The sequence below is a fragment of the Vanessa cardui genome, chromosome 28, assembly GCF_905220365.1.
Source record: "Vanessa cardui chromosome 28, ilVanCard2.1, whole genome shotgun sequence".
Lineage (NCBI taxonomy): Eukaryota > Metazoa > Arthropoda > Insecta > Lepidoptera > Nymphalidae > Vanessa > Vanessa cardui.
The window spans coordinates 56645-72271 of NC_061150.1; the positions used below are offsets into that span (position 1 = coordinate 56645).

Consider the following 15627-nt stretch of genomic DNA (forward strand, 5'->3'; position numbering starts at 1 on the left):
GTCGGTGAGTGCGCGTATACGAGAAGTTTCTGATGATGTTGGTGCTGGCGCAAGATACCATCACAAATGCTGGCTCGATTTAAAAGTTAAACCGAAAAGGGGAGTAAAAAGAAGACGCAGTTGTGAAAATATCGAAGACATTGTCGACGCAATATACAATTACATGCTATCGAATGATGATGATTGTCAATTTAAACTTTCCGACATAACCCACCAAATCGAGGGTGCTGAAGAAGTAGACTTCCGTACCATAAAAAAGTACTTAATAAACAAGTACCGCGATAATATCGTGATATTCGAACGACCACGTCTTGGCACATTTATTTGCTTAACGAATGCAGGTGCGAAAATTTTGAGCGATTCGTTTTATAAGGCGAAAAAAGGAAATCCAGCAGAAGAGAGATCACGTGTTGTCGAAGAAGCAGCAGGAATAATACTAGAAGATATTCGAGGCCTTTTGCTGCAAGACGAATTTCCTCCGATCGACGATTTCATGAAAAATATTGAGTCGACAATTCCACAATCGCTCAAAGTTTTTCTTCGCACTTTAATAATGAAATACAAGTGTTCAACGACCAATAAGTGGGAAACTATCTGCACTACCATCGCACATGCCATCATGACTGCAGTTCGACCTCGCCGATTTCATTCTCCCCTGCAATTGGGAGTTGCAACATTTCTGTACAGGAAATTTGCGTCAAAACATCTCATCGACATACTGTCAGCTTTTGGATTTTGCTCTTCCTACAATGAAGTGTTATTATTTGAATCATGCTGTATCCAGAATCATTCTCCAAAAATCGGGGTATATGGTTTTTCCCAGTTTGTCTTCGATAATTCCGATTTCAATGTTAATACAATTGATGGCCACAATACTTTTCATGTAATGGGGGGTATACAGTGCGTTACTCCTTGCGAAGCCGTCTCTTACGAAGCACCTGCCTCGCGGAAATCTACGAAATTAACTGCGGCGGAGATAGCAAAGTTCGGACACATCCCTATCGAGACATACGAAAACCGTTGTGGCCCGAATGAACTTTGTGCCCTCAACATCAATTCCATTCGTCCGATAAATCTGACGATTTCTCCAACGCTTGCCGACTTTTTATGGTTGTATGGCAAGTGGACTGTTCGACCCGATATTGGTGGATGGAATGGCTTCATGCAGCAAGTGATAGCTGAAAGATCATTCAAGAAAACGAGGGTGATTCCATTACCAGTCATCGATGCTCATCCGTCCAAAGAAGACACTATTTATACCGCGTTACGTTTGGCTACCGAAAAATGCAAAGATGCCGGGCAAAAAGGATGTGTTGTCACTTTCGACCTTCCGCTTTTCATGAAAGCTCACGATATTATATCTGGCGTTGATTCGACTTCACCTGTCGGTAAAATAGTCCTCCGTTTGGGCGGGTTTCATTTATTGATGTCCTTCTTAGGCTCAATAGGAAACATTATGGATGGCAGTGGCCTGACAGAGCTTCTACAGACGATATACGCTGGTAACAGCGTCGTCCATATTTTGTCTGGACATGCATATTCTCGGGCTGTCAGAGGACACACACTGGTTCACCAATCGCTAGCCAAGATGATAATTGACAGCATGGAGAGCGAATTTACGGAAGAAGAGCGAGAAGAACTTGATTCGATTTTATCCGGGCCCGAACGATCCTACATCCTCGCAGAAGCCGAGAATCCTGTTGTTGAAGCCGCGTATAAGAAATTCGAAAATCAACTGAAAGTACTTGAAGAGCTGAGCCCGACCGGAAGACTTTGGATACAATACTTTCGTATGGTTACGCTCATGAAAAACTTCATTGAAGCCGAAAGATCGGGAAATTGGAACTTGCATCTTGACACCATCCAAAAAATGTTGCCATATTTCCACGCTAGTGGCCATTTCTTGTACGCAAAAGCAGCACATATATATCTGCAGAGAATGATGGATTTGCAAGATAAATTTCTTGATTTCGAGCTGCAAGATTTTGTTAATGGCTTCTTTACGATGCACTTTACGGACAAGTCGTGGTCAGGAATTATGTCCGACATGGTAATTGAGCAAAGATTAAATCGACCTATGAAAGTAGCTGGTGGACTAACGCAAGGACGTGGGATAAACTCTCACACAACATCCAGATGGATTCTAGGAATGATCTCAATGCTACACGTTTGTGACGAAGTCGAAAATTTTTGCGGCGTATTCAGCGCAACTACTGAGCAGCATGTTGATGCTAGACCGTCGCGCATTGTGCGAGATAACAGCGACTCAGAAAAACTGGACAACTGGTTGAGTGAGCGCCAACCTTTCATCGAGGCATGCAACTTGCGGTCACTAAGTACTGGTGCCATCGGCGACTCGACAATCAACTGTCATCTTTGCGATGAAGTTGGCGCGAAAATGTTGAACGAGATGATCGGAAGACCATTCGCGACGTACAAGTTTCAACGAAAAAAAAAAGTCCTTCCATTAGCTGCAATTACCAACAGCATCCGCGTGGATGACAATGCGCCAGTTGTTCCAGTTCAGCCGCTGTTATTATTCCAACGAATGACTCTGTCTGAAAATTTGCCAACGGAATTAAAAGAAATCTTAAAACACGAGCTGGCACCTTATCCGATGTCGTTATTCACACAGGAAGGAATGCGCCACGGCACAAAATCTACGTTGTATGATTGCTTCCTGCCGTTAAAAACACCTCCGGACTTAGGGCCGAACCCAAAATTCATTATTGACGGTGGATTTCTTCTACACAGGGTTGTGTGGGGCAGCAACGTTACCTACTCCGATATATGCCAGAAATACGTAGCATACACAAAAAAACACTACGGTACAGACGTAGTAATTGTATTCGATGGCTATCCCGAAGATATTTCCAACTTTGGCACCAAATCTGCCGAACGACTGCGCCGATCCCAGTTGAAGCCATGTGTGGATATAATTTTCACCGACAATATGACCGTCACCGCAACTCAAGATAAGTTTTTAGGCAACGAGAGCAATAAGACCAGATTCATCTCACTACTGAAAACGGTTCTCATCAAATCAGACATAGAGGTGGAGCAAGCCGTAGAGGATGCGGATGGTCTAATTATCAGTACGGCTAAGAGAATTTCGCAGGAGTATAGTGCTGCGGTTGTTATTGGTGAGGACGTGGATTTGCTGGTTTTGCTGACTGCAACAGCCGGCGCGTGCAACAACATTTTCTTGAGAAAACCTGGCCGAGGCAAATCGACGGACGCTACATATAGCCCACACTGCCTCAAACCGATATATGGGCCGAATGCCGCAAAAAACCTATTATTTTTGCACGCCATTAGTGGTTGCGACACAACGTCGGCACCATTCAACCTAGGCAAGCTGAAAACAATGACCGCATTGAAAAAATCTCCGGATTTGGTTTCGTTAACTGAAGTTTTTCTGCAAGACAAAGCAGATAAAACAACTATCGCTTCAAACGGCGAACAATTCATTTTGAATTTGTATCGCAAGGCGGGTGACACGAATTGTACAAATCTCAACGAGCTCCGATATAAGGGATATAAAAAAATGGCAGGCAGTGGGAGGGTTAAATTAGAATCCCTTCCTCCTACCTCTGATGCGGCATTTTTTCACTCGCTGAGGTGTTTCTACCAAGTACAATACTGGCTGGAAAATTATCTGGAACCCGAGGAGTGGGGCTGGCGTCGCACCCCCCGTGGATTGGAGCCAATAACGATGTCATTGCAACCAGCTCCGGATAATTTACTGAGATCGATTGCGTGCAAATGCAAAACCAACTGCGGCAAAGCGTGCGGATGCAGAAAGGCCGGCCTCTTTTGCTCAGTTATTTGCAATAATTGCCAAGAGAACTATTGTTCCAATATGGCCAAGATTACCGACGATGATGATCTTGACGTAATGGACGAGGACGACGTATGCCCCGATACCGCCAGGGCCTTTAATATTCACGAATCACTTCCATCGACCTCGGGTGCTTAACTTTCCGAATTTTATAACCTATTTTTTTTATCAATAAATGTGTGAAACAGTTTTAATTGTTAATTTACTTCTTACCCAAATTAACCGAAAAATTTACCCAAATTAAATACCCTATTTTTAAATAGTTTCATCGATTGACCTTTTTATATTGCGACAGTGGCGCGGATTTCGCTCGGTAAAATGATATATAACTACGAAGGTATTGACACTACAGAAAAAAGTTTAAGAACAAAATTGTTCATAATTAAAAGATCTTTACGTTGATGATCGGTAAAATTCAATAAAATCCAATGGTTGGGGAGAAAACGACGAAAAATAGGAAAAAAAATGAAATTTTTGCCTTGCGGGAGTCATAAGTTGAAAAATATTAATGTTAGAAAAAAAAAGTTTTAAATAAAAAAGTTGGTAAATTTAATTTGGAAAAGAAAAGGTCTCTATAATTTTTTGGCTAACAGTGATCATTCTCGAGATATCGAATTAAACGCGTTTCGGTCGAAATGACCTTGAGCTGACCTCACTACAGCCCCTCAAATTGGAATTTAAGCTCAGGGTGCACCCCCCTTTCGATCCTCAAAATGCCCAAACTGTGTTCGCTCATGTTTATTCATTTCGTAATTTGACTGGACTATTTGTGATTCAGCCCCGCACACACCAAGGGTACAGGACTTACAACACGCACGTGTACTTTATTGTTAATATTATTTCAATTATTCGTTTAGCGTGTAGCTGTACCAACCGAGGAGAGACTACTTCGTTAATATTATTCGTACCACAGAACGAATCTATCAAATAGTGTAGTGTGTGTAGTGTAGCATAAAAAGTAATATATAAAGATTATAGAAAATATTCCCTATATTTGAATTCATATTAAACGGTCGTATTTACGTAGACATTATTGTGTATTAATTTTGCAGCGACCGAATGTTTACGCCTCGCGCTCCAAACGCGATACCGCGTCGCTATTTTTTATCACAACCGAGAGAGCATCAAGTTACATTTGTAAAATAAAATAAAAAAACAGAACCTTCTACCCGCGTGCAGTACAAAAGTGTATTGAACGCGGTGACTCAGGTATATATTTTTTCCAAGTCGAGTAACGTTCTGGTCTGCGCGGGCGCAGGTAACGCCGACCTTTGGGTTCAACGGCCCGTCCTAAATATAGTGGCACGCGGATGTGTGGACGACGGCGCGACCGCCGGCCCTAGCCTCATGATATGCCTGTTGGAATTAGCTGCTCGATATTAGCTCCTCACGCGTATGAGTTTATACATAGTATTAAACTAAAGCCAAAAGTTCAAGTCATTTTTATACACAAATTATACTCTTAACGGACTGTTAAGATCTCGCATGTGGTATCCGCCATGTTGGATTTCATAAGACGTCTCAAAGCCTGTTAAAGGCGAAATGTGAACTTCATTGCTAAAATATGAGTAACCACGGGCTATCAATGAACATAGAACGAAATAAATAGCTCATTGTATTCATAATTATCTGTCAATTCTATGAAAATGATTTAAAAAATGCCTCCAGTAAATAGTTGAGTTACAATGTAAATTGTAACACAATTATTAGTGTGTAATAAGTCACTGATTCCTATTTCCTGCAATACAGACAACTGATCACTTATTATGTACAACAAATACATACACAGCCTCAACATAAAACACTTATATTCATTCAATCTGCTATTAAAGTCATATACTGTAAACTATTGTGTACTTTCAGATAAATGGCAAATTGGTGGGTAGTTGTAAATAATCATCACACATGCATGAATTTGCTTCCTCCCACAGTAGATGTTATTCTGTAATCCTTGTTTTACTATCAAAAGTTAAGGTATTAGATACATAATTATACCATATTAGCAAAACCTTGTTTTACCCCCACTCCATCCGAATATTGTTAATTCCATTCTCAGCTGATTTCTACACCTTATAAGGAATCTACCTGCCAAATTCCTATTTTGTAGGTGTTACCTTTCTTGATTAATTAGTGCAGTTTAAAAGTAGATGTGCTGCCTTGTTATGGCTTACAATGCAGATTGATATGGCATAATTTAAGGTGATGCCTTAATAGCCTATTAAATAATAAAATAAAAAAGTGAGGTCCTTGAATGATAAAAACAAACTTCTTTCAAAATGTGTTAATATTTAGGTATAAGTATCATTTATTGTAACAACAACAATAAATAAAAATATTTATCTTGAATTTAAGACAAAATTCATTAAATTTATAAAATGTGTTAGGAATTATTTTACATAAAATTGAATGTTAATATTTTCTTACATAACATGGTATTACTTTTTATTAGACAACTCACCGTGCCAACCAACAACCTTTCAAATGTCATCTGTATTGAATAATATAATAATACTTCTACTCAGTTCTGACGATTACAGAACATACTTTCGTATTTGCTACATAATTAATACTTTTGTTTTCCTCTTGCGTGACATCTACATCTTGCTTAGTATTGTCTGCACCTCTTAGCTACACACCTATTTAATTACTTCATCAGTATTATATTTGTGAGAAATGTTGAAGGACTTGTTTACTTTCAAAGAACTGTTTTATTTATTATCAGTTTTATTTCTCTGATAAATATAATATCTTGTTTTTTTACAAAACTGTGTTACACAGGAAAGCTTATTAATTACTGAGATATCTCTTTCAGCCCTCATTGAGTATGAGTGAAAAATAGGTAAAGGAAACTACAACATCAAAATGATTACATGCATTGCTCATAGGAATTTAAAGCATAGAATAGTGTTAGTATATAGTGGTACTAATTTAGAGACTGCTATTTATACACAAGTGTTGCTTTACTAAAACTAATTTAATAGTTACAGAAACATCACATTTATGATTGAGCGGTGTGCTAACGCAGAGTTACGGAACTAGTTGGCCTGCAGTAATGAGTATTTAACGGGTGTTACGAGACGTTTCTCATGAATGCTTTAATAATACACAAACTACTCAACTAAGTTAATCAAAACCTACTTAATTCAAAGAGGCACATACAAGTACTTATGGAATAACATATCACTACTTTTCACTGACCATCACACTACCTGCGGTTCCAATAAAAAAACTCAGCAGTTACTCTTCTTCACCAAATAAGTTACTTTTGCAGGATTAATAATTTAAATAACTAATTGTAAGTCAGGACGACAAGTAATGCAGCATTATTAGATTTAAAATACATATAATGTCGTGTAATTTATTTGTATAATTAACAGCACATTATGTGGAAATGCTAAATGACTAGTATAATATCTATATGTATGACACACGGCATGTAAACATTTCTACACATCTATTGTGCTATTCGCTGGCTCTCGAGATAGTGTCGGTAGGCGTGAAAAGATAGATAAAACACGTCGACCATCCGACGGGCGGAAATTACTCGACTATAGAGGTACAATACATATGGACGACTTCGGCGATGATAAGTACGATCACGTATGCACGAGGGGCCGTTTTCTGTACGCGATGGCACGGATTAACGATGCTGCAGGCGACGCACTCGGAAAATAACTTGTACAATGACGACTGCCTTCAAAAGCCAGTAAGTCACGTTTATGCACGTCATCTAGAAAATATTTAAAAATCTGACTGGCGCACGAACCTGTAGTTTTGTTCGTAATCCCAGTAGTCCTTGTAACGCGGGTGCCAGCGCGGGCCCCCGCGCGAGTAGGGCCGTCTCGAGCCCCCTTGGCTCATACCTGCTGCGCCATACCACACCGTATCGATCCGCGCCGCCGCTGCGGGCTGTATCGCCCGCTTCTGTACACCTTTACTGCACCACAAAACCACAAACACACTGCACTGCGTCACTGTCACTTCGCGATAAATACTCAAAAAATTATTTAAGGACTCCTACGGAGCCCCTGCGTTATTGTTTTGGAGACGACTGCAACAGCGCGAAGCTCGCGCAGACTGAGCGGAGGCACGCAAGCGCGCCAACGTCACGGATAGAGGAAGCGCGCCCTGGCGGAACCTTCACGAGTCGATTTCAAAAACGACCGCCAAACTTAGTTAAATTTTTAATGAAAATTATTTTACGATTACCTCACAGCTATTTAAAGTAATGAGCTGCCGGTGATAAAATAATGTTCGGCGAATCTGAAGAGCGATAACCGACACAAATTAATCCGTTTTAGGCTTCGGTCGCTCCGAGTATTGATTTTATATTAGACACAAGTACATTCTCATTTATATTTCACAGCTCGACACAAATTAGCCAAAGGTTACAAGGTACAAAGGCTGGGCGTGTTATCGCGCACTTCAAATGTTCACATAATTAATGTGAATCAGCGATTATCATGCTGCGACTGTTACGCACTGCCGAGCATTTTAACTTTTCTTGAGTTTCACTTTATCTAACCGTCTGAACTTATAAAACAACACCAGGTTTATTCTCACAGTACTGAAAAGGTAGGAAATACTTCTATTTTATATAATAAAAAGAAACGCTGTGCCTCATTTGGACTACACAATACGTAAGCTTTATAAAAAACTTTACACAACTCGTCTTCTTTAACTAATATAGCGCTGTCAGCGCTTAAATTATTTTATGAAATTGTAATAGTCGTAGACCTATTTTTTTTTCTAGCGCTTAAGCGCTTTATAACTCCAATGCCCCACCCATTGTTATTATAATGCAGCCAACATGACGCACAAAGTGTAGTGTGAAGATAGCTATACTAAAAATGTCATATTGTTGTTTTCTCTCTCTCAGTAATGGATATGACAAAGACAGCAATAGATGTAAATCATTATAGTTGCAGGTAGTCTATTAAAAAACGTGATTATAATAATATACCTACACAAATACCTTTTATTAACAAATGTTTTGTGATTTATTTTTAATTATCTTTGTAGTGTTAATTTTGATTACAATATTCATCCTGAATAACTTGTGAAACACATTGACTGTGTCATCAATTTACACACTACAATGTATTTAATGACTATTTATGTTAAAATGCAAATATAATATGACGTCAAACTTTCGACATAAAATTGTCGATATGATTTCTGATTTAGTCGCAATTTTATTAAATGTTTTATGTTAAAATCGGTTTGAAAACTTAATACTTTTTTTCAAATACAGAGTATTTAATTACTGTGATTTTAATTTAAGTATTATAATAACTCATCATTTAAATATCAGACATTATTAATCATTACTACTTGTAAGCATTAACTGCAGCATGAATATTTTGAGCAAAATGGCCGTTCAAGTCTGAGAGCGCAGTCAAACCCGATTTATTTGGAAAAAATTGATAAATTGGTCGCATAATAAATAAATACATACGTGCTTATTTATTATTTTTACCTGTGTTTTTAATATTTTTTTATTTTTAATATTACCGATTAGATTAAATACACCTAATATTTTACGTGCTTTTTATTGTAGCTCAGGGTTGCCAGCACTCTTGTTCTTAAAAAACTTCCTGAATTCAAAGTTGAAAGTTAATATTTTAACTGATTCTAATTTATATAATAAAATATTCACTATCGAGTTGATCGAATCAATTTATATGCTTTAAAAACAAATTATCACAGTAAGCAAGTCTTGTCCTAATTTAAACTTGTAGATATAGCCTCGAAATACCAAACTAATGGTATTCATATTTGTGTCGCAACTGTTCTGGTGTTTGGCGTATAATACGACAAGAAATTATTTTAAAGCTCAGGGACAATACTTAACATTTAATTAGACTTGATTTTATTAAAAAAAAAAACATATATGTGATAAAAAAATTTATTTATTTAATGAATTATGTACGTACTTATTGAAGTATTTTATAATTATAATTGTTAAAGTATTTTATTTTTAAATTTCTCTCATTATTTTACGCTAGACAAAACCGAAAATTTCTTGTGAGAATGTAATATAATTAATACTCTGCTTGATTTCCAAATACGTATTTTTCTTTTATTATTTTGTTTTTACTCTAATCTATCGAAAGTTTATTGCCAATTTTACCAATGACAAAAAAGATAAAACTTTTATATGTAGAAGATTATTTTGTTTTAATTAAATATATGAGTAGATATATCGCCATTTAAATACAGATAATTTAATTTTTTCATTTTGACCTGAGATATAAGCTTTCGAAATGTCTTATTTAAAAATTACATTTAACCATTCAGATATTCGAATTTGGAAAAAGAAAAAAAAAAACAACAGAAGTAATATTTAATCGTCCGATCATATAATTTAGAAAAAAATACAATTTCTCATGAACATTTTATTAGAGACAAATATATACATATACTGAACAATTTTACAATTGATAGTCGTTTGGGTCATACAGCTCTGACAGCAGGCGGTAGATGTAGGAAGGAGAACTGCCTCCGCTGGAAATATAATTAAACATTCTTTATATTCAGGGAGTAAATATAAATAAACAAAAAAATGGCAGCTGATGTTAGACACATATAATATTCATGTAAGGACTTTAAGGTAGTTTGATTTTTTATGTTAAGGGATAAGATTTAATTTAAAAAAAATTACAAATCTATACAATTGGCTATTTGAGGGGTTTTTAAAATCCATTTTATATTATTTAGTAGAGGTTAAGGAACCAAGTAAAAGTTCATTTTTATTTCTAGTGGTTAGTACATATTTGCCGAAAAATATCGAATTATAAAAACCGGACCATTTAAAACCGGACGAAAACGCTACTTAGACAATATGGTACTGCAATCGGGTCGGTGACGTCACTTGCCCGTATTATAATATGTGATACATTTAGTCCACACACAGAAGGAAAACGAGGTTAACAAGCAAGTGACGTCGTTATAAATGCGCCCAATACGGAGTGTTATGTGTCACGTGACAAACATTTAAAAATAATGATAATATAATTTCGAATAAAACAATTACTATTTTCAACTTTCGTTGATAAATAAACATTTTTAAAATCATAATAATACTGATTACAAAAGTTGAAACTTTATTTTTCGGATTAACAAATAGCCTATTGTTATATTGAAATTCTATTATATGTACTCAAGTAATACTCGAGAAATAAACAGAATGTTAAAAAACTCACAGATTGGTAATGAACAGTGTGATGTGGTCGGGTGGCACCACATCGTACAGCGGCGCTTCCACGCGCACGTACGCGCTCTCCAAGCCTCTGCAACAAACAGCACAAAATAAGCAATGGAGGAAAGTTAGGAGGGTTTGGAGCTTAATTTCAGTCCCAAAGTATTTAATTGTACGATGGTCGGACTCTTTTCAAAATTTACTACTAGTACCTTTACTAGTAGTAGTTGACGACCTCCATGGTCGAGTGGTGTGTACACCGGTTTTCATGGGTAGGCCACTCTGAGGTCCCGGGTTCGATTCCCGGCCGAGTCGATGTAGATTACCATTAGTTTTCTATGTTGTCTTGGGTCCGGGTGTTTGTGGTACCGTCGTTACTTCTGATTTCCATAACACAAGTGCTTCAGCTACTTACATTGGGATCAGAGTAATGTATGTGATGTTGTCTCATATTTATAAATGAACAGTTAAACATATATTGGTATAGAAATAGCTAATTCAACATACAACAAGTAAACGTAAGACAGATTCAGGGTCCCAGTGAGCTAGGACCAGTCTCGTGAGTCAACCTCATAGAAATTGTTCACGGATAACTATTTTATAGTAACAATAGGAGCTCCTGGGAGTACGCGGTGGGTGCTGAGGTACTGACGAGTAGGGCAGCGCGCGGTGCGGCGGCGCCAGCGCCTCGAACAGCTGTCCGCCGCACGCGTGCAGCGCCGACAGCAGGTACAGCGGCGACAGCACGATCACCTGCCACGCGGACGACAGCTTTATACTTCTACACTAATATTATAAAGAGGAAAACTTTGTTTGTTTGGATGTAATGAATAGGCTCAAAAACTACTGGACCGATTTTCGATTCGAGATTCGAAAGCTAAATTAATCCCGCATAACATAGGCTAAATTTTATTTTGAAAAAAAAAATAGGGTTCCGTAAGATATTGTGGGTTTTTCGGACAAAAAAGGAAAAAATCTACCAAAAAAGTTGATTTTTTGCGTATGATGCCAAAAAAAGCGGGCGACCGCTAGTAATTAATAATTTTGATGTCTCTTGTAAGTTAATCATATTTATAGCAATTAATTCTTAGTCTAAGAACATATTTTATGCAATTACTAATGTTGTAATTTCTGTTGGTTGTCCCTAAATAAATAAATATCATTATCGTGGTTTAGCTCGGGTATATCATTCCAGAACTAGCTATGGTTATGGTCGGATATCCGAATAAAAACTGTTCAGTTATAAATAACATCTCGGTTCTCATGGTTAAAGAGAATTCGTTTTTTAAGGGATAGTTAATATTACTTATAGTTCCCATATTTACGGGCAATGGTTACCATCAAGTGCCCCATTTTCTTTTTCCCTTATATATTTATATATAAAGAAATATTTATAAAATTTCTGTGATTGTTGGTTATAATTAATAAAGTAATTTCTAGTAGTGTGTTGTTAGTAACGCGAGAGTTTGTGGTATACTGACGGTGACGGAGTGGTGCGCGGCGGCGGCGGTGACGGCGAGGGTGCCGGCTGCAACTAGCGCCGCACCGCCTGCCAGCGCGCCCGCAGCGCCCACCACCACCTGCGAACACCATAATATCGAATGTACATATAAATGTATAAATATATTGTCTAGCAATGTGGGTCCTAATATTTTTGAGAGCAAGTGAACTGTGACAGTGACACAGCGTGGTCGGCGGCTCACCTTGTTGACGCGCGGCATGAGCGCGCCGACGGCCGCGCCGCCCACCACCGTCACCGACACGCCCGCCGCCGACAGCCGCGCCGCCATCGCGTGGCTCTGATCCGACAGACATAGTCAGTTAATGCTATTTATACAGATAATATTGAAAAAGTTTTTATTTATCCAACTGAGACCGTTTTTTATTCAGAAAAAATATCAGCTCTAGGTTGTCGTTTGGCACACCCGCTTATTAGTTTTCACCAACTGGTGCGGTCTGTGGCCCAGCACCGTCACCGGTACCGGAGACGTGAGATCGTAGATGGCACAATGGGACGGGGGGTCAGCGTGTGCACCTCGGCGACGTCGGGCCCCTCGGCGAGCAGCAGGCGGAAGCGCTTGGTGGTGGAGGCGCGCAGGAAGCGCTCGACGAGCGCGCTGGCGCCGTACGTGAGCAGCAGCTCGCCCGCGTGCACGTGCTCGCGCGCCTGCGCGCTCAGCGCCGGCGCGCTCGCGTCCAGCTCGCCGCGCAGCTGCAACGCGCACAATGCACCAATCAGTTACAATAATTGTAAGTAAAGTATAGTAAAGTAACAGCCTGTAAATTTCCCACTGCTGAAATAAGGCCTCCTCTTCCATTAAGGACAGGGTTTGGAACGTATTCCACCGCGCTGTTCCAATGCGGGTTGGTGGAATGCACATGTGGCAGAATTTCGATGAAATTAGGCACATGCAGGTTTCCTCACGATGTTTTCCTTCACCGCCGAGCATGAGATGAATTGTAAACACAATTAAGCACATATATATAGTGGTGCTTGCCTGGATTTGAACCCGCAATCATCGGTTAAGATGCACGCGTTCTAACCACTGAGCCATCTCAGCTCACAATTGTAAAATGTATACCAAAGATGCAATAGTTTTATTTTAAAAAATCTACAGTTATTTAAATCAGTCAATCAGACATATATATGTAATAGATTCGTAAATTATATAAAGAATTGATTTAATTTAAATTAAATATAAAAATCTTAATCTTAAATATATGCAATAGACATAATTAACATTTTTGTTATATACAAACCTCAGCGATGTGATCCCTAATGGGCTCCTTCAAGTCCCTGGCGGCGGGCCCGAGCGTCGCGCGCCGGCTCGGCGCAGCCAGCACCAGGCGCTGCAGGGAGTCACCCGCGCCTTCCACACTCTGGAATACGACACCAATAAGGTAATATAGATATGTTCCACAGTACAATCCCACTACTAAGTTGGTCCACTGGGAGCCAGTTGTTACACATATCCCAGAGTTAGTTTCCACCTGGTTAGCATGCGCGCGCTGCTCGTCTCGTATGGCCCGCAGCACGCGGCGCACCATGTTGCCGGCCGCCAGCTCTGTCGGCAGCGCCTGCACTATGTTCCGACCTACTGCACGAACTAAATTGCACAATGACCTGGAAGAGATAGCATTTTGTAGCGTGGATATAATGCTTGGGTTTTCTGATATTAAGTATTCCCTTTGAAAAATAGACACAGGCATTCATTGGAGCTTTTCCAACATCTGTCAGTTGTGTTATATGATGTCAAAATGTTTACACCTTAATATAATACATAGTTTAATAAATCTTTTCTGTGTTTCATAAGCATGTCCCTATAATGTAAAAGTTGTGGTAAATAATAACAACTAAATTACTTGTAGGTATTTCAAGAATATCTTTAGAATGAAATGTATTTTCAGTAGCAGGTTATACGCAGGTTATGTATACCATAAACATTGACACAGTATGAATATTAACCCTTCCTTAGATATTATGACTTTTGTGCCAGTCTTTTGTCCAATCTTGGGAAAGTCAGTTTCAGTTGAGTCAATTTATTTTTAAATACAAATACACCATGTATTTGTTTATAAAAATAAACTGACTCTCAGATATTGGACTCAGGTAACTATCTTTCTACTCTTATAAATAATTAATGTCTAAACTCTTACAGTGCATTTGTGCTTTCAGACTCACTGATGATCTGCTCCAGCACATCAACCGTTGCCACTGCAATGTTCTTAGATCCCTGAATTTTTCTGTAAAAAGGAAAGGTTATGTGAATTAAATATGATACAAATAAAACTTATTTTGTCTTGATTGTTTTCATTTGTGGCGGTATTCTCAAAGATCAGTCAACTACCAGAAGTAAAGTCATTATTATATTTCTTCAATTGTATAACACCATAGGACAATATGAGCCGAACAAATGGTTCAAGTGTACAAGTTTACATTTTTTTCAAGATTTGGGAGTGTTTAAACAGCTCACGTCTCATTCAGACTGCTACTAAGACTTTCTTGATGGAAAAACTCAATAAGATCATTACAAACAAACCAAATTACTAACGAGACCATCATTGCTATAACAGTGTCAGAATGCAATCTGCAACTAATATGCATTAGTTAGATGCCACATTTTGTTAAGTTTGTAATTTAAAATAGTAACTTAAATTTAATATCCGTAATAATTCTTATGAGAGCAACAAGTACAATCGGATTATTAGTTCAAATTGAGTCCACTTACCCATTCCTTACATCAGAGACAAATTTTACAACAATGTCTGAAGTTTTCTCATCTAAATCCTTCAAATTACCTTCAGAAGGTGCCATCGTTTATTTTATAAATTTTATTTTAGTATTTACGAATACTGTCTGAGAATTGTTACGCTTCTAACCTCTAACGCTCATGTTATGACGTTATGCCAGCAACCTGACAATTGACATGTCGACTGTCGTTTACACTTTGCGTTAAAAAATTAAAATTTACTATTAACAGGTAAAAGTTTAATTATTATAATATGCATAATGTTAGTTAATATAATCTTACCTGGCATAAACTCGTCGTTGTAATTCAAGTATATCTAGTGTTCTATTATATAG

The 15627-nt window shown here is 38.2% G+C and overlaps 1 protein-coding gene across 1 annotated transcript in view; it reads right to left on the reverse strand.

The window, feature by feature from the left end:
- Window positions 1–15473, reverse strand: part of LOC124541401 — a 67387-nt gene extending 51914 nt beyond the window's left edge. The window contains exons 1-11 of the mRNA XM_047119252.1: window positions 15272–15473; window positions 14700–14786; window positions 14034–14166; window positions 13803–13922; window positions 13078–13254; window positions 12746–12841; window positions 12524–12622; window positions 11695–11795; window positions 11047–11133; window positions 10280–10348; window positions 7608–7778 (exon numbers count right to left, since the gene is read on the reverse strand). Of these exons, the coding sequence (XP_046975208.1) occupies window positions 7608–7778; window positions 10280–10348; window positions 11047–11133; window positions 11695–11795; window positions 12524–12622; window positions 12746–12841; window positions 13078–13254; window positions 13803–13922; window positions 14034–14166; window positions 14700–14786; window positions 15272–15357 (1226 nt within the window). The 5' untranslated portion in view covers window positions 15358–15473. The remainder of the gene's footprint in view (window positions 1–7607; window positions 7779–10279; window positions 10349–11046; window positions 11134–11694; window positions 11796–12523; window positions 12623–12745; window positions 12842–13077; window positions 13255–13802; window positions 13923–14033; window positions 14167–14699; window positions 14787–15271) is intronic.
- Window positions 15474–15627: the final 154 nt, after the last annotated feature.